Raw genomic sequence first — 21,131 nt, 5'->3', positions numbered from 1 at the left:
CGCTGACAACAACACACGTGCGCTATACGTCTATACACAAGGACTAATTACACCTATTCATTAGCCTTCTTTACCTTTCTCCATTGTAAGCCTACAATTAGAGCTTAATGATAATGGAAAGCAAATATTTTGACTGCATTTCAGATGCAACTAAAGATTATCGGTCGACCTGTAACCAATTATTTTATTAATTAAGAGATCATATGGGATTGTTTAGTCTCTTAAAATGTCAGAGAATTGTGAAAAATGACCATCACTTTGTCCCAGAGCTCTAGGTAATGTCAATAATGTTATGTTTAGTATTATTTTTGGGGCAGTCACTGTTCATTTCACTCTCCCGCAGCAATCAAACAAGCTCAGCAAATTACAAAACATGAATCTGTTAACTTTCATGGCTCAAGGAGCATGTCAAATTAAAAAAACTGCACCGGAGCTTTTCACTAATTTACACCTGCAGTCCCTGTAAACACAAGAGCAAAATACAACGCAGTGTTTAAAATAGCACTTTGACAAAAACAACCAAGAGCAGTAAAAATGTAAAATCATCTGGTGAAACATTTAGATGACGTGAAATATTTTTAGAGGTTATTGGTGCAAGCCGTGGAAATGAGAGTCTGACACCAGTGACTACTGTTGTGGGACTTCTAGCCGACTTGTATTCAGGATGCGTCTCATTTCCCCCACTGAAGCCTACTGTAGGTCTATGTTCTTTCATGTATTGTTATATATCTTGCTGTAAAACCAATTGCTTTACAATATCATATCTCAAAATTGATGATATTAACAGACTGGGTGGTGCAGTGATCATGAAAAGGTAACATTAAGGGTTTCATTCACAAAATTAATGACCAAATGCATTACGCACCTGATATCTAGCCTCATATCACACAATTATATTAATTGAGTTTACATTTTGCCCTTAACCCAGGCCCTCATAGTGCTCTAACCTTAACATTTAGCCATTACTCCATCCTAAAAATCCTAACAAGTGCTGGAAAAATAAGTTGATTGCATGACTAATCAATTACTCAACCAGCAGAAATTTAAACAACAATTTTGATAATAAAGATTTACGTGTTTCAAGCAAAAGTGGCAAATACCTCGTCCTGGCTTCTCAGTCATAAGGATTTGCTGCTTTACTTTGAATGGTGCAAGAGTGAACTGATCTTTGGGTCAAACAAAACATGTAATTGAAAGAGGAATCCATTCTCTGCATGTTGTGATTGGCATTTTTCCCCTTTCCTGACATTTAAAAATGACTGATCTATAGGATGACTGGCAGATTGGCCAATAACGAGATCAATCATCATGAGCTGCAACTGTCCTCACTTTGGAGGACTCTCCTTATCTTTCTATTCTTGACAGCATGATTCATCCCCTCTCTCTCTCTCTCTCTCTCTCTCTCTCTCTCTCTCTCTCTCTCTCTCTCTCTCTCTCTCTCTCTCTCTCTCTCTCTCGCACACCCACACACAGTGACAGACACACTCACTGAGCAAACATATGGTCCATGTTTGGATGCATCGATAGTCGCATTACTTACATTGTGTTTACATGTGGACTATGCCATTGCTCCAGAGGGAGAAGATTAATCCATGAACAAGTGCCAAATTGGCAAGTGCTTTTATTTTGAAGGATTACTGGCTTCTTAATTCCCCTCCCACGGCCTTGAACGATTTTAATTTTATAAAAAGGGCAAAAGCCTTCTTTCTGGGATTGGTACTCGTTATCGGTTAGTGATCAGCCTCCGCCTCTTCGAAATGCGCGTATTGGGTACAAACACGATCATGTCGTTATTCTGGATATGAAGCAGGGTATATCCCGAGACACGCATCCACTGCGGCTCTCACTGTATCCCTATGCCTTTAACGCCTGACATCTATTTGAAAAAGAAGTGCAGCAAACTGTCACCTGTCCAAATGCCTCCCTCTCTCCCGTCTGGACGGTCCAGAATACATTTCCGCAGGTGTCGGATCCGCCATCAGCAAAAAAAAAAAAACCTGATCGTATTCTCATTCCGCCCTCCAGCTCCACAACAACCCCTGGTTTCCAAAACACTTACCTGCATGTCAGAGGAGGAGAGGCCCGTGTCCGGCTGCTGCAGTACACATCGCCCCTGTATCTCGTGCCTGGGCTCGACTCGGCTCGGCTCGGCTTGTCCCTCCAGACAACTTGCTCGGATTAAAGCGGAGTGCTCAGCCCCTCCTTCTGCACCGTGACATCAGAGCGGATTAGCGATGCACAAAGCGCCTTTACAAAACACGATTGATGCTGGTGGTGCAGACACAAACGGTTCCTTACGGCCATGCAGCCTCATCTCACCTACCGGATCAGCCGCATCGTGCTGCTGCTGCTGCTGCTGCTGCTGTGTGTCTGCTGCAACACCGTCAGCTGTTGTGTTGCCACGGTGTGTCGATGGTGTCGCTGTTATCTTGCCTGTGGGAGTTCCTGGTTTTATCAATATGCTCCTGAATAAATAAAACACCTGAAGGAGCTGGACAAATTGAGAAAGTGGTATCCCGCTAGGCCTAGTTTGTGCCCCGTCATCCTTTTTTTTTTTTTACATCTATTAGTCAACAGCCAACGCTGTCAGCTCACATTTAGCTAGTTTAACAGTAAACTAACAAAGACTAACGTCAACGAAACATTACAAAACAACACGGGTTGTTATATGACACTTGTCCCCGTCTTGAGAACATTGCCAGCTTCCACCAAAACTCTCTTCGTGAAACACATATTATTACATCTGATGTCAAATTAACAAATTAAAGTGACCATGTGTGGCAAGAGCAACACCTGCACTCAGTCCAGCTCATCAAAGATGGCAACTGAAAGTGACATCCTTGTTCCTTCAATGCAATTATTTGAGTTTTCATTCATTCGTTTCTGAAATGACATTCAGTGTCTTAAGCTTATCAATAATAAGAAATGTGTTCATTGCTTTTTTATTTTAACAATATATTTGTATTGACATTTTATTGTTTAATTGGCCATAATATGTATAATTTAGGCTTTTTTCACAGAGACCATTTTAGCTTACTGTAACACTTGAGTAGAACATCTAATTAGAAACACCTGTGCATTTCCTAGTAAAACATGAAAAGGTTTCATGCGAAATGTTTGCTGAGAAAATGTCCTGTGGATGTCTTGGTCCTATCACCCTTGTCATCTGTATGTGATACACAATAAAGTTAGTGGAGGAATAGCCTTTAAACACTTGAAATGATTGAAAATTAAATTAATATAGATGAATGAACTACAAGCTGAGTATGGTGTAACGTAATGTCAGGCTACCATTTTTTAATTGGCTCAACTAAAGAGTCTCAACTTTGGAAATAAACATCTTTACGTGGTCGTTATGTAAAGACTTTAGATAGCAGTAGCATAGCTTTCCCTTAACGCAGACAGTCATTATCTTAAACTGACACTCTTTGCAAGTTTGGTGTTTCTTCAACTTTAAATGTTATAAAAGACAGACCTAACAGTTTTTACATGTATTTTTGTATTTCATGGGTGAAATGTGTTTGTTCTTATCTATCACGAACAGTTCTATTCTCAATCATCTTAACTGCATTTTTAAGTATCAACATTGGAGCAGTTTCAATAAAATCTGATATTTCCAAATGAAAATGAAAATGAAAATGCAGCAAGGTTATCCCTTTTTTTTGTGAAAGTCACACAAACCCTTTATATTCCAGGCCTGTTGGTCTTGTTTTTAGGCTGACATGCCTGACAGGAAATGAAGTAACTAATCATGGTTGATGTATGTCAAGAGTGGATGAATGTGACGAGGGGGGGGTTTACGGGGCTCCTGGCATCATAATCCGGGCACGTTTTAGTGTCACTCAATGCCTGGTAGACCAGATCAATAGCGCCGGTGCCTACATATTATTGAGTCCCTGTAACGCATTCTCACCTAAGTCACGTGCGCCCTTCCGCCGGAGCAGCCGTTACCGTGACAACAATATGCGAAGGAGGATGGCGATGGTGTGGAGTGGTAACCATGGCATCCAATCTGTAATTGCTATCTCTTTGCAGCCGCACGTCTCTGAGCCCACACAGACTTCCTGCGCACACTGTGTTAAATACATGCTGTGGACTTTTGACGGAGCCAATCAGAGAGCTCCAAAAATGTAGAGCGCAACAAGCAGAATCAGGTCATCACAATGTGTCTGAGGTCACGTCACGCAGCCTATATCTCGTGCTCCGAGTCCAACTCACTGCTGGTCTATTTCCGGAGACGACATCAATAATTTGTGGCCCTCTTTGCATACATGGATGAAGATATACTGTACGTGTCTTGTTGTTAAATCTATAGCACGCATGTGAGCACGGACTGAACCCATTACTGGAATGAATGCACATTAATGTTTCATCGCTGCCCATTACAGAACTATCTCTTATCACGCAGAAAACCCATGGCCTCTCAAAATGCACACTGCAGTTTTCTAATGTTTCAGGCTCCACGTTGTCCTGCAGGTGGCACTCTTCAGCAGGATGGTGTGTGTGTGTCCTACGTATCACTCTATTCTTGTTATTTATCTTTATTTATCTAGGGAAGTTTCACTGCTTTATTTTTTCGGGAACACCCTGTGCACATTCACAGTTACACAGTCTAATCTGGAGCAGTTTGGTATTAAGTGCCTTGCTCATGGGTATTGAATCGGTGTCGCTCTTTGACTTTACCCTCCCAGGTTTCTCCTGCTGGTCCAGGAATCAAACTGGCGACAATCTGGTCGTATATGCCTGCTCCTTTAACCTTTAGGCCACCACTGACTTTTACAGTTATTCAAACTATTTAACTTTTATAATCATCAAATGAATGATAAGCTAATCATTCACAAATGATCCATGTGCTATTCATCAACACATCATTTGTAAATGACCGGTAAATAATTTGTTTCTACATCAATTGAGTCTTTGTAAGCCATTTTACCATTATTTGTAAGTCGTCATTTGTACATTACCTAAAAGACATAATATATGCTAAAATATTCGTAATGTTTAAGCTTTTTGCATGATGGCTCGAGGGGTCCTTGGTACAAAAAAAGTTTGAAAACTGTCAGAATTATTCTTGTTTAAAAATACATATAAATGAAGAAACTATAGATGATTTCTGACATTATCAACTTGTGCAAGTGTGTTTAAAAGTGCGCGGTTGGACATTTGTCTTTTTTCCACTTTTAACTGAGTCACCTGAAGAAAATCACAAATATCATACTAAATGAGTTTGTTGTATTCACTTTTTATAATTGTGTATAATCACAGGGCAGAGCCGTTAATGGGATGGCTGCGTTCTGACTTGTTTGACTTGATTGACAAAGACTTTTGACGAAACGTGACATCATGAACTAAAGTGGTCATCAAGGAAAACTGCGTTGTGAAATAATACAACAGTGTTGTTTCAATTTACAATGCCGTGGATAGATTATAGATTTGTTCTGCAAAAATAGTTTTCCTCACATCAGAGAGTACGAGGCGGTGGTCCCGGGTGTTCCCAGAGGAAGGGCGGAGGGCCAGAGGGGATGTAGCCTGCTGAGCCCTCTGGCAGCCAATCACATACTGAGGAGAACATGTCATAACTGTGTCATGCAAAACAATAACCTCGGCATGCACTGCATATTACACATTCTGGCACCTTTCAGTTATTTTATTGAAGCTTTTTATTGTCGCATACACAAACACAGACAGACAGGATAGCAAACAGATGAGTGAAGGAAATTCAAACCAGTTGAAAACTAAAATAGTGGTTGGATCAGAATAAATGCAGACACTCATGAATACAATCCTTTTGAACTCAATCTTCCCTCTGTTCACTGTACAAAACAATTTGTAAGGTTTGAATTTGCACATGAGTCATTTCTTCTCAAACATCTGATACAATCTGACTCAAATCCTCAGTGTTTCCTGAAGAAAGAACACATTCAGCTGCAGTTCGTCTTTCTAGACATAACCAGGGGAGAATTCATCTCCTTATCTGCTCTGAACGTGTCCGGGTCCCCTCATTAACATGCTGATAACCAAAAGTGAGAGGACGGTAGAGGATGGACCGTGTAAAAGACAACTGTGGAAAGGAAGAAAAATACAGTCTCAGAGAAAGCTCGTCCGACAGATGGATCACAAATGTGGATGAAAGCGCTCCTCTACATTAAAGTACGTCATAGGCTGGTCTCCTGTATCCAGCATGCTACAGTCTCCTCTACATCTCCAATCCATTCCCTTCTGGAATGACACTGGAATGAACGCGTCCAGAATTGAAATGAAATACATTTTTTCTATCAATTGATAATTCAAAAACTACAGTTTTGGCACATGATCGCAGTGAGTGAAGGGGTCCTGTTCCCAAATTACGCAACAATTGTTAGTCTTTGAAGATCCTTTCTTTGTCGTCTTTCTTTTGTTGGGTGTACATGTAGGATTAAAGCAGAATTGACTGAATGTTCAAATTCACAAATACAGAATGCCTGCAAGCTGTTTAAAGCTGACGCATGCAGGATGAAATATTTGAGATGGTTGCAAAATGTTTTGACTCTCTGCAGGTTTATAAAACACAGTTTAGATCATTTGTGTCTTCAGACCCCTCTTTAAACGGTGAAGCACCATCATACCACGTCCACGTGGGGTCTTAAAGGCATGTTTCATGATATTCAGCATTTTCTTTTCTTTTTTATTTAACCTCCCATTGAGAATTAATATGTGTTTTCAAAAAGATTGCTGATGATAATACACCAAAAGTATGTGAACACTTGTTGCAAATACAGTATCTGATTGTTGAACATGCCATTTGAAAAACACGCCGCTGTAAAACTATCTCAGTGCTTCAGGGGAAGGATTTTCACAAGATATTGGAGCCTGGTTGCAGGGATTTACTCAGTCTGCATTCCAGGTTCATCCCAAAATTCTTGGATGGGTTTCAGGTCAGGGCTCTGTGCACGCCAGTCAACTTCTTCCACAAAAAAACTGGGAAAACAATTTCTTTATCCACCTGGCTTTGCGCCATTGTCATGCTGAGACAGCAAAGGATCTTCACTAAACTGTTGCCACAAAGTTGAGAGCACGCTATTGTCTGAAATGGGATTGTACGCTGAAGCCTTAAGATTTCCCTTCATTGGAACGAAGGGCTTAGCCAAAGGCCAGTCTTGAGGCTCAGGCTCCAGCTGCTAGTGGGACACCTGGAAGCTCCTGGATCCATCCTTTTTCATTTCCATGTTCACATTCTAGGTATGATTTTTGTCATGTGGATTGTCTGTATTGTAATCTTATCATGTTGATTTATTCTGCACTGGACATCAGCCTCAAACCAAAACAACAACATTTGGTTTAACTACGGTCACGGTTTGGTTAACTAAATGAATGAACTAAAACTACTTGGTTGGGGTTAGGAAACTGTTGCAGGCGTTGTTAGAAACGTCAATGCACACACACTGCTGTTAGTTGTGCCGGTGAGGACACATTCTTGTGGCTACTGGTAGGCTATAATCTCAAGGCTGATAGCAGGATACGTCTGGACAGGGAGGTGAACGAATAGCATTGACCTCCTGTATTTGCCATAACTGAGGTGCCCTAGAGCAAGGCACCTGCCCCCCAACCCCCAACTCTGCAGGGCGACTGGTTAGCAGCCAACAAATCAGATTGTCGCTGAAAAAGAGTGCTGAAGTGCTTCACACCGTTAGATTAAAATGTATTACTTCTTTTAATACATGCAGCACTGACAGTAAATGAGTTCACAGCTTACACTTATTCTCCTGCTCCTCATCCTTAAACAGGACAGCCATTTTCAAGCTGCAAAAGAGTAAATTCTTCAGGACCAAATTCTGTTTTTCTCTTTTAGGATACCTCTTGCATTTAACAAAACACTTCTTTCCCCCCACCCTCCCTTGTTTCTCTTTCCTCTGCTCCCTCCAGGTCATCACTCACCTTCTTTCTCCTCCTCCTTCTCTCCTTGGTAGTCCCCTCTCTCCTCCTCCTCCTCCTCCTCCTCCTCCTCTTCCTCCTCCCTGCTCTGTTGTCCAGACACGCACACTTCCCAGCGGAGCGTCTGCAGTGTGCTGCCAGTCTGTGAGCTGGAGAGACACTCAAAACGACAACACACCAGAGGAATCTTCAAAAAACTAACTTTTCCTGCAACTTCTTGTATTTTTTTTCGACAAACAGACCTACTATTGCTGTCCCTGATTTCCTCTGAGGGTCGATTTATTTCCAGAGAGAGCTGCGATGCTTCCATTCTACCTCTTGACTTTTGCTGGTGAGTACTTTTTAACGGTCGTGCCAGCGCTGGTGAATGAGGACATGTTTCTGTTAATGCCAGTTGCTATGATTCATACTTACCATTCCCTCTCTCTCCGTCTTCTCCCCTCCCTCGTTTTCTTTCTCTGTGTTCAAAGCCACCATCCAAGCCCACAACCAGCTGTTGCCAGGCTCCTGCAACTTTGAGTCCGACACCTGCGGATACACGTCAGATGCAGACTTTACAAGCTGGACCCTGCATAAAGATGGTACTGGGGAACTTGCCACGCAGCATCTTCAGTCTTTTCTTTAAAAAAAAAATGTTCTTGCACTAAGTGTAGACTTCACTGTGGCTCTTTTAGTGGTTTAAGCTGTGATGTTGCAGTTGTTTTGGTGCCGGTTTTTGCCAGACGAACGATGCATGCCGGTGAAAAGAAGCCCATCTGGTCTGCATTGATTTCAGCATCTGGAGTCAGTGAAATAACACATTTAGGCATTCTCGCTGGGTTAGTACTGCAGCTGATACAGTTGAGTTCTGTGCACGCACACACATTTACGTTATGTCAGTCAATATTTATGTTAAGCGAGGAAAGCCAACAGATGAATGCGGCTTAGATCATTTGTACATCCCCCTGTTCTAGAGACGACACAACTGTTGCCGACTTCATTCTCACACGCCGTAGCCGCGCTTGCACAAAATGTTGAGAAGGGCCTAGCTGCAGACATCTTGAGGCAGACGCCTCATGTTGTGCTTGCAGCAGGATCCTGTCAAGTTAATTGTAACATGAAGCAGGATTTAAGAGGTGGAGGTTATGTTGATGTTACGAAACACTCAGCTCTTTGACCTGATTTTAACTACACAAAACCTAAATGTAACAACTAAATCTGGCAGGCCTGTTATGGTAAACTTATGATGAATGATCCACCAGAACCAGTCCGAGTACTGGTCTGATTCAAGGTGCAGACACTGGTCCAGGTCCTGCTCAGTGGACTTTATTCTCAGCATAAATCGGCCTAAATCCACACTTCTAAATCCTGGGCAAATCAGACGACCATATTTGGGTCAGAACCAGAATATATTTGCTCCTCCAGTGCCAGAACATATCCAAGCAGGCCTACTTGAATTTATAAATATCTAATCCTAAAATCATAATGACTTTTAACCTCGTACTCAGTGGTGTACTGTCAATGAAAGGAATGCCTATAACCTCTCAAAGGGAACAGAGGGGCATTTGGGGAAATATGCTTATTTGCTTTCTCACCACGAGTGAGATAAGAGAGTCAGGAGGCGATTGACCTAGCTTGGAGAAAAAGACTGAAAGTAGCGGGGACCAGCTGGTCTGGCTCTCTCCAAAGTTTAAGAACGGAAAGGTAAAAACAACAACTTGTGGTTTTAGGGGGGAATTACATGCTGGAAAATTGTTCTTGCCAAACAACAGTTCGGTGCAGTGACTTCCCAGATATTGGTTGTCAAAATGAGGCTTCCAGCTGAAATCACAGAAACTCCTGCTAAAACCCAAAAGAGGCATTTTTACATTTGTGTTAGCGTATTGATTAAACAAGTAAGATACCACGTGTTAACTATGTGCTTTGGAGGTGACGGTGGGGGTCTTTTTGAAGGTTGGACAGCCAGGTTAACAGTTTCATCTTGCTTCCAGTGTTTATGCTAAGCTAGGCTAGCAACGTCCTGACTTCAGCCCTGTAACCCACAGACACAGTTATAACCAGCATAAGTGGTAACTGAAGAAGTGGACAAAGCCAAGTCATTGGCGCTTAAGAAGTAACTACAACCAAAAACTATTTTCACTATCAATTCATTTATCGGCTGTTTTTTCTGATGAATAAATGATTTGGTGTATACAATGTAATGCTATCAGTCAGCTTATATTGTTTGAGCAAGCAATTCAATTTAGTGAAGCAATTATTTTAAAAAGTGTCAAAACCTAATACCTGAGAATATGGAACTGCAAATAGATGATATTTTTTTACCATTTAGAGAGTTAATTGATTACCAAAGTTGGCCGTATATCAATTTGATGACGAGGGACCAACCAATGTATTGATTGACAGACTGCTTGCTTCTAAAAGGGGTGTACGATTCTTAAACCGAACCATCTCCCATCTACACCCTTTGGATTGGGGAGGCATGACTGTGCCCTGCTGCTCCAGTATCTGCAGCTGGACTCTGTAGGAAAAACTGCTCTTTTAAGACTTTTTTCCCCCATGATCCTTGCTTGTAGTTGTATGAAAATTGCTCTGCTGCTGCAGCCTGTCTCGCTGCCAGTCTTCCCCCTGGGAAACGCCAACTACTTTCTCTTTTCCTGTTTCCATCCTTGCTGCTATTGCCGCCGGCTTGTTAAAAGGTCAGTGTAGCCAATGGTGTGTCTCAGTCTTTGCTCATTTATTCTCCTCTCTCAGCAGTGCTCTGTGCGGCACAGCACAGTCAAATATATGAAGCATTTTATGTACTTTTTTTCCTTTTCTGAATTCAAGCAAGGCAGAGACACTGATGAAATCAAGAACATACGTCAACTTGATTGTGCGCCATGTTATGTTTCAATTAAGTCAATTTGTGTAAATGCAAACATTTGAAAACAATTGCACTTCATTGGCATAAAAAAAAGGAGAAACACATCTTGGATTAACCGCATTGAATGTGAAATGAGCTCATCGCCATCGTGAGTGTGCGTGTTTGTCAGGATAGGAGCCCCAAGGCAGCGCGGCATTCCACAGGGACAAATAATAAATGACAGACGGGTGAGGAGAGTCCAGAGACCCCAGTAGCAAAAAAAAGAAGCTAAGAGTCTCTGTTATGGTGGGAGCTGAATTTCTGATTCCCTAAATTTCAACTTTTTGTATTTTATTTTAGATAAAAGTTCCATTAGAGACAGTCTTCAGCCTTTTACCTTAAAGAGAAGCTGTGTGACAGATCATCAGGTCAAAAATTCAGCCTGCTCAGCATTTTGGTTTATGACTAAATACCTGCAAAACTAATGACATTCCCATCAATCTCAACTGTTAGTATGCTAAACTGTGATGGTGACAATGACAAAAATTAGCTGCTAAATGCTAAATGTTAGCATTTAGCTTAATTGGAGCCCCCGCCTTTCATGCTTCTCACTCTGGGCTTGTCAATGCTCGCAAGCTAGCAAGTAGCTTGCTCGTTAGCAAATATTGTGTATACAAGTAACTTACGATTTTCTCTGAGAATTATGTGACTTTGTGCCAAGCACGTGGTTTTAAGTTTGTATATTGAAGGTAAGGCACACACAGAAGAGGAATCCCAGAAAAGTGTAATAATAATAATATTCAACTCTTTGACTGAACTACTTGTTGCATTACTTTTTCAGTTTGAGTGGCAAATCAATTCAGAGCTCAGGTTTCAATCTCTGCTGAGCAAAAAAAACCTAACTAGTTTTACTAGATTACAGTGAAACTTAAGGGCTGGCAGACAATAAAACAGAAAAAACATTCAACATTCAAAAACATTTGGTTTACCAGTGTATGATATTTGTAGACAATGGGCCAAAACATGCAAGAAAAAGCGATAGTGATATTGACAATATGTTGTCCCTGTTGAATAAAAAGTATTTTCCCCCCTTAACATCAGCAATGTTAGCAATTCATTTTTTCTAAATCCCGCATACCTTTTCCTTTCAGGTCGTTTTGTCGCAGTGGAAGCAGAAACTGGGCCACAGAGAGAGATCACAGGAGTCCTGTTGAGTCCGGCTCTGGAGCAGGACGAGTGGAGCTGCCTGAGGCTCGTCTACCAGATCAGCGGGTCGGGAAGCCTGGAAGTCCTGCAGCGCACGGAGGGAAAGAGCTTTGACAAGCCGCTGTGGAACAGCCAGGCCTCCTCTGACAGCTGGATCATCTCAAGCATGGACCTGCAGAACAGTACCGAGCCATACAGGGTAAGGTATTTTTTTTAAATGTCTAATATTTGTTTGAGAAGGAGAGGTCAAATTAAAATCCAAAATACCTCTAATGTGGTCTAGTTGTTTCAGTTTGTTATGTTCATCATCTGAGGAGTTTGAATGTACTGATTCAATTTCACATCTAAATCCCCTTATGTGAACGTCAACAGCAAGTTACACGTGCATTTAACCTTTAGTTTTGGAGATATTGTAGACGAATGTGGAAGTAAATTCAAAAATGTTAGCGATCATGCAAAACACACATAACAATAATATTTAAGACAAAATGTACTTATCTTATTACTTATGTTGGAAACTGTTCAAGTAAACGTTTAAACAAATCAAAGTAACAGTTATCCGTAACTATGAATCCAGTTGTATACATGAGTATTAGGGCCATTGTTAATAAACAAAACTCTGAGATTGAGGGGAAAATGAGCTGGTGTCATGAGCATAAAGTCATCATTTTACAAAAAAATCCTTCTGAATTTCAGTGATGGTCTCTGAAGTAGAACGAAAATGTGTTCAATAGAAAACGTTCTCACAGGCTTTAGGAGGAAAGACAACAGTTGATATTACACATGCAGGCCCAAATAAAGGCCAGCATGAGGTGTGTGGAGAAACACACACACACACACACACCTACACCCACACACACCCACATCATCCAAACACTGTGGGAATAGTGCAGCACATGTTTATATTATGTGCACAGGCAGAGCTGACTCTGACAGGGTCGTGACCTACATCATGGTAAGTCGGGTCTGTGCTTCGTGTGGGCCCCTCAGCTCAATAATGTACTCAGTCCAAAGTAGACCCAGGTGAAGAAAATGTATTTGTCAGTGGGTTAAACTTCACACTGGCTGCTAAAATGCTCTGCTTGTTGCCCTCACTGAACACTGATTAAAACTATTTTAAAAACGTTTGCTTTCTTTCCAAGAGTTTGAAGAGCAGATTGGTACCAGCTGAGGGCAATTTCTGAAGAAACTACATTCTAAGTGCTGGATGTTTAAAAGCTGATGCGACACTACACTCCGAAGAAATTGTTGCCAAGAAATAATTAAACAATGCAACTCCCCCTAAAATATTGATGTTGGTGTATGGATTAAACAAACCAGATGTAGTAGATTGCAAGATTTAGAAGTGTTCCCTTTCGAAGAGAGCCAGGCGACAGCTGCTTCGCCCCGTTTCCGGCCTTTATGTTAGTTAAGCTAACCACGTCCAGACTCTGGACTGCAACGCTATTCTACTTAAGGCACAGACATAAGAGGGATATCAATATCTGTATCTATAAGAAAGAAAGCAAAACAAACATTTTCACAAAATGTCACAATTTTAAATATTATTTTAACAATAAAAAGCTACCGAATGGAAATTATTAACAAATCTGTAGTCCTAGAGAGCTTTTTAGTCTATTTCAGCAAAAAAAAAAATACTATGTCAAATAGATATGAATTGAAATGTAACACAGATAATAAAAAACATGCTATTTATTCATCTAAAAAAGTACAAATGACCTCTTAGATCATGCTTGGTCCCACATACACTCACATGTACGAACTCTGACCTCATGTGTTTCTTCTCCGTCTTCCTGAGAGTCGTTTCTTCCTCTGGAAGTCATCTTACTGAAAACCTGCTGCTCACCAGAGCAATAAAGAGTAAATTAGATGTCTGTGTGTTTTATGGGTGCACTCTCTCTGACCTTAAATACGTCCCATGATGTCAATGATGTCATTCCTGTGTCAGGGTCGAAGGGTATCGCTGAACATGTGTTGTTGATTAGGTTGTAATCGAAGGTAAACCTGGAGTGAGCGCTGGGAGCAGCGTGGCCATCTTCGAGATCCACATCAGCTCTGGATACTGCCTGGGTCGGTGACATCACACATACATCACCCACACAAACATAATCCACATAAGCATGTAACTCTGGATTCAGACCATCTGGGCTCTGTTGCTTCAACTCACACACACACACACACACACACACACACACACACACACACACACACACACACACACACACACACACACACAAACATTGTTGGAACATTATGAAGTCTAAAGCCTTTTTGCAGCCACACCCATAATGTCTGCCCTGTTTCGCATGTCTCTGCGTATAGAGTGTGATTTCGAGGAGTCTCACCTGTGCGGATACAGCAATCAGTGGAACGCCAACGTAAACTGGTATGTGGGAGGAGGCGGGGGCCAGCTGCTTCACAACAACATACCAAACGACCACACGTACAACAACAAGACAGGTGAGTATCATATAAATGTGTTGTTTGTATCCAATGACTTAGAGCCCTGCTGGTTTCCATTTTGGACGAAAAGAGCAAATGCAGTTTGGCCATAGTTTATATCAGCAATGATAACATTTACCCCCCATCTTAAAAGATAAGATTGATATTACTAATAATCCATTGGTTCATCTCTCACTACTTTCTGACCTCCCTATAATGTCTGTGGGTTCCTATTCTTTCTTATTAATGGTTTAAATCTGTAAAAATAAATAGTTTGACTTCTAAAATGAATCTGTCATTTCATAAAACAGCTGGGCGCTGTAGTTTGTTGCAAACGTTACTCCAACAGAAGTAAAAAAGTGTATTTGTTGGGGACTATTTTCAGATGAGCTGCAATGAGCATGTAGTGCTCTAACTGGTGTTTACAGCAGCAGGACGGCGTATTTGTGAGATTGACTCCAAATGAACTAGTGAGTGTTAATAGCACTCTAAGATCAATTCATTCAAAGTCAATAGGAAACATATACCATCAGCGTAATCCTTTCATTGTTGTGCTCAGGAGGTGTGGCTACCTCGTCATATACCTGTTAGTTCCACAAGCAAGCAACATGAAACGCACTTTGTAAAGAGTGCTGGGAGAGATTTCAATGACCTGTGCTTTCTGCTCGGCTCAGATTTGATAAAAGTAGCAAACATAATTTAAAATGTTCCCAGTAGGTTTACATATCTCGGATGTCGGACCTGATTCAGCATTGTCTCGACTCGTCAACATTGAAACTCCCTTAAGAGGAACGGGACAGCTCATGTTTACAACACTCACTCAGGTCACTTGATGTACGTGGACTCCATCTACGCCAAAACGTTCAAAGAAGTGGCCAAACTGGTGTCTCCCATGACGACGGTGCCGATGTCCGGCTGCCTGAGTTTTCAGTACCAGCGGAGTGAGAGGAGGGGGAACCAGTTCTCGGTTTACACCAGAGACCAGCTGGGTCAGTACCAGGAGCTGTGGAGAGCCGACACAGAGATCCTGAGCGATTGGAGCGAGACGCTCGAGGAATGGATAGCTGTGCAGGTGGACCTGAAGGCACCGTACTCTGCACAGGTCAGTATGGACACGTCAACATGTTTATGTGTGTAAATGTATTTACCCCTGAAATGTAATGGGGCATGAAATTCCCTGCTGTGTGAGGGTTTGCATCTGCGTGCACACAATGGCATGCGTCCTTGTTCATGAGTGTCTGTCTTCCTCTCTAGGTGGTCTTTGAAGTATCCTTTAACAGCCCGAGAGGCGGACGCGTTGCAGTTGATGACATTTCCTTTTCTCCAGAGTTTTGCAACACAGAGACCGGTGAGCTGCAGTCACAGTTACTTACTGTCGATTCTAAACGGTTGTCTCTATGATCAAATGCTTTCTGGGTGAACATCCAAAGTATTAACTTTTTAGCATTTTAAAGAACTAATAGTGTATAGCCCATGATTAAACGGATACAACCTTGGAGGTTCACATGTTGTGAGGATAGAAATTTCGGCATATAGAATAAAATATATATTATTCTTATGTTTTCTGTGATGTTCAAGGGGAACATTTTGATCACATTGGGTGGCACTAGAGGAAAAGTTTTGTTGTTACCAAAATCAGAAGTGAACCATCTTCTACGTGCTTTTATGTTAATTGTTTGTGTCAATTGTTGAAACTCTGTGATGCTGCTATTCTTGGCCAGGTCTCCCTTGTTAAAGAGATATTTGATCTCAATGGGACAAACCTGGTTAATAATTAAAGGACACATTAAAAAAAAAGAATGTCAGGAGGGTAACTTAAATGTATTCATCTTCTATGGACTATTAATGCTGATGAATCATAAATACTTCAACCAGAGCCACAAAAAGTGTATCCAACATCAAAACTCCGCTTACATACGTTTGTTCCACAGAGCCGACCTTTGACCCCTCCATCGCCAGCTGTGACTTTGAGTCAGGTTTCTGCCGCTACGCCCAGGACCAGGGGATGTTGTCGTCGTGGAGGAGAGTGTCTGTGAAGCCCAACATATTTAGGAACGGAGACCACACCACAGGCGCAGGTGGGCTTCGACAACTGATCGTCTTGAATACTTAAACCTGCATTAAAGGGGAATTGAGTCGCCATCAGTTGGAGAAGAAGTTGAACAAATTAAAAATAAATGTGGGATTGGAGTTAGAAAGAAGTGCGTTCACCAGAACAAAATCAAAAGCCGGCTCCCCATCTCTGCTTGAGGCTAGCGGCTCAAAGCTACATTAACCGCTACTAGCATATCACATCAACATCTGTGCAGTTGTGCAAGTGAATCGAGTGGAGTTGTATTTTGGGTAATGTAGGCACCAGGTTTTGACAAGAAGAAAGAAGAATGTGTGAATTGAAAAAGCCCATTTCTCCGGTTCTGCTGCATTGATTTTGATCCTTTTTCAATAACAGTCCATCGTGAGTCTGACAATGTTATAGGAGCGCATTGCTAAACTAGTAGAGAAGCTTACACCCTTAACTAATATTTCAAATTGTACTGTTAAAATGACTGTTGGGACTTATGCAGAGCCCAAATCCTGGATGATTATTTTACGACGAATTTCAGCGATTACAACTTCACAAGCCAGTGATTTGTTCTGTGGCTTTGTATCAATCTGTTTGAAACTCAATTCACACAGCATTAAAAACAGTGGCACCTCTGGTTGATAAAGTGGGATTTGAGGCTGAAAAACTGTTGAAAACTGTTGAAATCAAGATCAATAACAGGTGTGAGTGGTCATGGGAACATTCATGGCGAGCAGATTTACAGAGACAGTTTCTTAAGAAGATAAAAGTCTGTCTTCTCCTTCCAGGATATTTCCTGTTGGCTCATTCCCGGCTGAGCGCACGCTCTGGTTACGTTAGCCGCCTGATCGGTCCAACTCTGCCAGGGAACATGAAGTACTGCCTGAGATTCTACTACTCCCTGAGGGGTGAGTGGCACCCGAAAACTCATCGGATAGAAAGATATTTGCCATGAGTGAATCCTATGCTGTGATTTTCTTTTTTGTTTAGTACTGACTCACCAGACATAAATAACTCTGGCAACTGCAGGTTTCAACCAGACGGACCAGGCTCTTGCTGTGTATCTGCAGCAGCAGCAGCAGAGCAGCAGCCAGGAGAAGATCTGGACTCAGGGGGAGAGGTCTAGAGGACTCTGGATCATGACGGAAGCCACCTTCCAGACATCACAGCCTGCCAAGGTCAGAGGAGAGGAAGTGGAAATATCACAACAGCCAGAATAACAGTGGAGAATGAGTGCAGGAAGAAAGTAAGGAGGGTAGGCAAGATCAAATGAAAGGATGAAAAAAAGGGAAGGAAGGAAGGGAGTGAGTGAGTGCGTGGGTGAGTGAGTAAAGAAGATGAACAGAGGACAGGAGGTACAAACCATAAGGGGAGAAGTGAAGAATCACCAGTCATAAGAATTTATCCTCTGGGGAACATGAATGTCTCTGGTTGAATGTATGGAAGTCTATGAGAAAATGACCGTATTTCTCACTTGATTTATTACCTCAGTAAAAATGTTAATATTAAGGTCTCAATTCAAGATTGTTCTTGATGTTCATTTAGCACATTTTGGTCCCATTTAGAGTAAAATGTAGGATACAGCAGGGTGTTCTTAAGGGCCTGGCTACCTTGTGATTGAAAGGGCAATACCACGCTGTCTTAGAGTTGTCAGGGTTTTATGTCTAGGAACTTTAACTCTTTCACAGAGTTTTCAGTTCATGAAAGTTAATTGTAACATTTTGGTCGCCCAAAAATGTCTTATTCAGCAATCGGTTGTAGCTTCACCCTCTCATCTCACTTCTGGAGGCTTCAAAACCAATGGGTGAATCCACCTCTCATGTGCAATCAATGGTCTGGCCCAAAATGGTGGACCAATAAACTGGCACGACAGCAATGCTGCTAAAATGGCTATAAAAAGGAAAAATAACTATTTCAGAGGAGCTAATTTAGGAACAATTAAAGAAACAAACACATAAAAACTCAAATAAACCGATGAATGGATTAGCTAAATATAAAAAGATGAAAAACAAAAGAAGGAAGCAGGACAGAAAGAAAGAGAAACAGGCTAAACAGTTGACATGACAAAGAAATAAACAGATTAGTAGTTCATAAAAACCTTTACTTTTAGTCTTTAAAGTTCTGCTCTGTGACTTTTTTATTTTATTTACCAGACAACTGCTGTTAGAGGACAGAGTATCATCCTCATGTGTTTATGTGCATGATTAAATCCTCCAGATCCCAAAGTGCTTCAAGGCATTCTCCACACGGGCCTTTTGTTCCCTACTTTACACATTGAACCGTTTTAAAACACTCAGCATTTAATCGATGATTTATTTTCTTCCGCATGAGTCACACACAAACCTCAGAGCAGAAGCAACCGCAACAAAGTATTTGTTGTTTCCGTTCAATTCTGAAGCGATGGTGTGATTGTGCAACGGTGTTAAACCCTCTGGGGCGGTGAAACCGATGTTGACGCCTCTGCCTCCGGTTCACCTTTGCTGTTCAGGTGGTTTTTGTCAGCACCTGCAGGAGCTTCTGGGACTGCGGCTCCGTGGCTTTGGACGACATCAGCGTGAGCCTCGGAGACTGTGAGATGACAGCAGGTAAAGATCTGCAACGACAAAAAAAAAGAACTTGCGTCTCTCCACCAACCCTCATCTAAATGTGTTTCAAATGTTTCATTCGCATCAACATACACACGACAACAGTCATGTTGTTTCGCTGGTGGCAGCCATTATTTCTGGAGGATAACTAGACCCAGTGCAGTATCAACTACAAATACTTTCACCGCAGTATTTTTGGACACGATAATTGTTCCAAATCAGCACATCACTGGAACACACACATACTGCAAAGAGGACAGCAGGTGGGGGGGGGTCCAGTCATAATAAAGTGTAAACATGGAGTGTCATTCATGTTCCTGTTGCAGGTTTGTTGGCGTTGTCTCTGCCGGGACACTGTGACTTTGAAGCAGGCCTGTGCGGCTACACTCAGGACAAGCAGAGCGATGATGGCGACTGGGAGTGGAGGAGAGGCTCCACCCCGACCTCGTACACCGGCCCCAGAGGAGACCACACCACGGGACTCGGTGAGGGTTACCCTGCTTAAGCTCTCCTTCCAAGTCCATAATACACTGCCTATAATACACATAGTGCACTGACATGCAGGTGCTGGTCAAACAGAATGAGTAAACCCGTTGACTTTCGATTTGACAGGATACTACCTGCACGTGGAGGCGACGCCCATGCTGTCCGGTCAGAGCGTCCGATTGCTGTCCCGACCTCTGAGGGCCTCCAGAGGGCCACAGTGCCTGCGCTTCTACTACCACATGTACGGCTCAGGCACGGGTCAGCTCGGCATTCACCTCCGCAAGGACGGAAAGGACGCGTTGCTGTGGCAACTGAGCGGCGAGCAGAGCATCGCCTGGCTGAGGGCCACAGTGGAGTACCAGAGCGACGGCCAGCATCAGGCAAGCGTGCAACACAACCTCTACGAACATTTTGATTTAGTTGGGTCTATAAAAATTGTGAAAAACGTCTTGCACCTTTATGTTGTGAAGTAGTTCAAACTAGAGCTAGATCAATTTTACTTGATACTTTAAGTACAGTTTTATTGTAGTAGGATGTTAAATGCAGTATTTGTATGTGTTATGGTGTACTACTACATTGTTGTATTGCTACGCGTACTTAAGTAAAGGACCGGAGTGCTTCTGCTGCCGCTGCTCATCACTCACTGTGAGGAATATGTTTTCAGATTGTGTTTGAAGCGACCAGAGGCTCATCAGTTAGGAGTGACATCGCCATTGATGACATCATCTTGGAAGGCGGGCCTTGCCCCGGTAAACAATCTGCAGAATCTAAAGATATTTGTTGAACATACGGCTACAGATTAAACATCCGATGCACAGTATATGATCATAAAATGATAGGATTTTTTTAACTGGAAAAAAAAAAAAATCTAAACTATCAATTTAAGGTCTGTAGCAGCGTCCTGATTTCTTCTTGATTCCCCTGCAGAAATGGAGATCAAGGCCACCGTGGGAACCTCCAATGATATCGAGTAGAAGGCAAGAGGAAGTCAGCTGCGTAGGATGCATGAACCTCGTTTTTTTTTTTTTGCACATTACAGACTCCGGACACCTGCATGTCAATCTGAACACGTGGGGATTTGGGTAAAATGAATCTTTTCACGTAGTTCTGTTTTCATAGAGCAACACATATCAGTTGTGTCATAGTCAGCATTTCTCTCTGCACCGTAGCTACAGAGAGCGTGTTTAACTGTGTGTCTCTTCACATTTATATGCATTAGATTAATGCTCATTGCTCAAATAAAGCTAGAAGGTTATTCACCACTCTTTTTTGGGGTTTCTATCATTGGTAACTGCTGAAGGCAATACTTAGCTACACATGATCTGCCAATTAATCAAGAAAGACTGATGTCACCATCTCGGTGTCATTGGTGAAACTCGGGTAGTGACACAAATATCAAAACGTTTCCAACATGTCCCTAGTTAGACCCAAAAAACTAGAAGAACAATGACACAGAACATATGACTATAATTATAATTAAACTGTATTTTGTCAGAACTCACCAGTTAGCTGTCATGGTCGGAAGTATCAATTATAATCCCCAGTTGTGTTACAGATGTCCCTGAGAAAGTAGAATAAATTTCTTCTGAACACTACGTAAGCAGTCAAACAGATGAAA

General features: G+C 41.9%; 1 protein-coding gene across 1 annotated transcript; it reads left to right on the top strand.

Moving 5' to 3' along the window:
• Positions 1–8,024: 8,024 nt before the first annotated feature.
• LOC306710812 (MAM domain-containing protein 2-like) lies at positions 8,025–20,780 on the top strand. The gene is made up of 15 exons (XM_079179508.1): positions 8,025–8,242; positions 8,382–8,492; positions 11,884–12,137; positions 13,924–14,008; positions 14,261–14,398; positions 15,205–15,482; positions 15,635–15,728; positions 16,312–16,458; positions 17,231–17,350; positions 17,472–17,620; positions 18,931–19,027; positions 19,354–19,512; positions 19,640–19,893; positions 20,178–20,262; positions 20,441–20,780. Exons 1-15 carry the CDS (start codon positions 8,212–8,214, stop codon positions 20,485–20,487), a joined length of 2,049 nt encoding a protein of 682 aa, XP_079035634.1. The 5' UTR covers positions 8,025–8,211; the 3' UTR covers positions 20,488–20,780.
• Positions 20,781–21,131: the final 351 nt, after the last annotated feature.

Source organism: Pholis gunnellus, assembly GCF_910591455.1.
Source record: "Pholis gunnellus genome assembly, chromosome: 18".
Taxonomy (NCBI): domain Eukaryota; kingdom Metazoa; phylum Chordata; class Actinopteri; order Perciformes; family Pholidae; genus Pholis; species Pholis gunnellus.
Note: the sequence above shows the minus strand (reverse complement) of the source record. Positions and strands in the feature narration are given on the sequence as shown.

Coding starts and splice junctions, on each gene's coding strand:
- LOC306710812 (XM_079179508.1), top strand. CDS start 8,212: ATGCTTCCATTCTACCTCTTGACTTTTGCTG. Junction 8,243..8,381: donor CTACCTCTTGACTTTTGCTG/GTGAGTACTTTT, acceptor CTGTGTTCAAAG/CCACCATCCAAGCCCACAAC. Junction 14,009..14,260: donor CAGCTCTGGATACTGCCTGG/GTCGGTGACATC, acceptor CTCTGCGTATAG/AGTGTGATTTCGAGGAGTCT.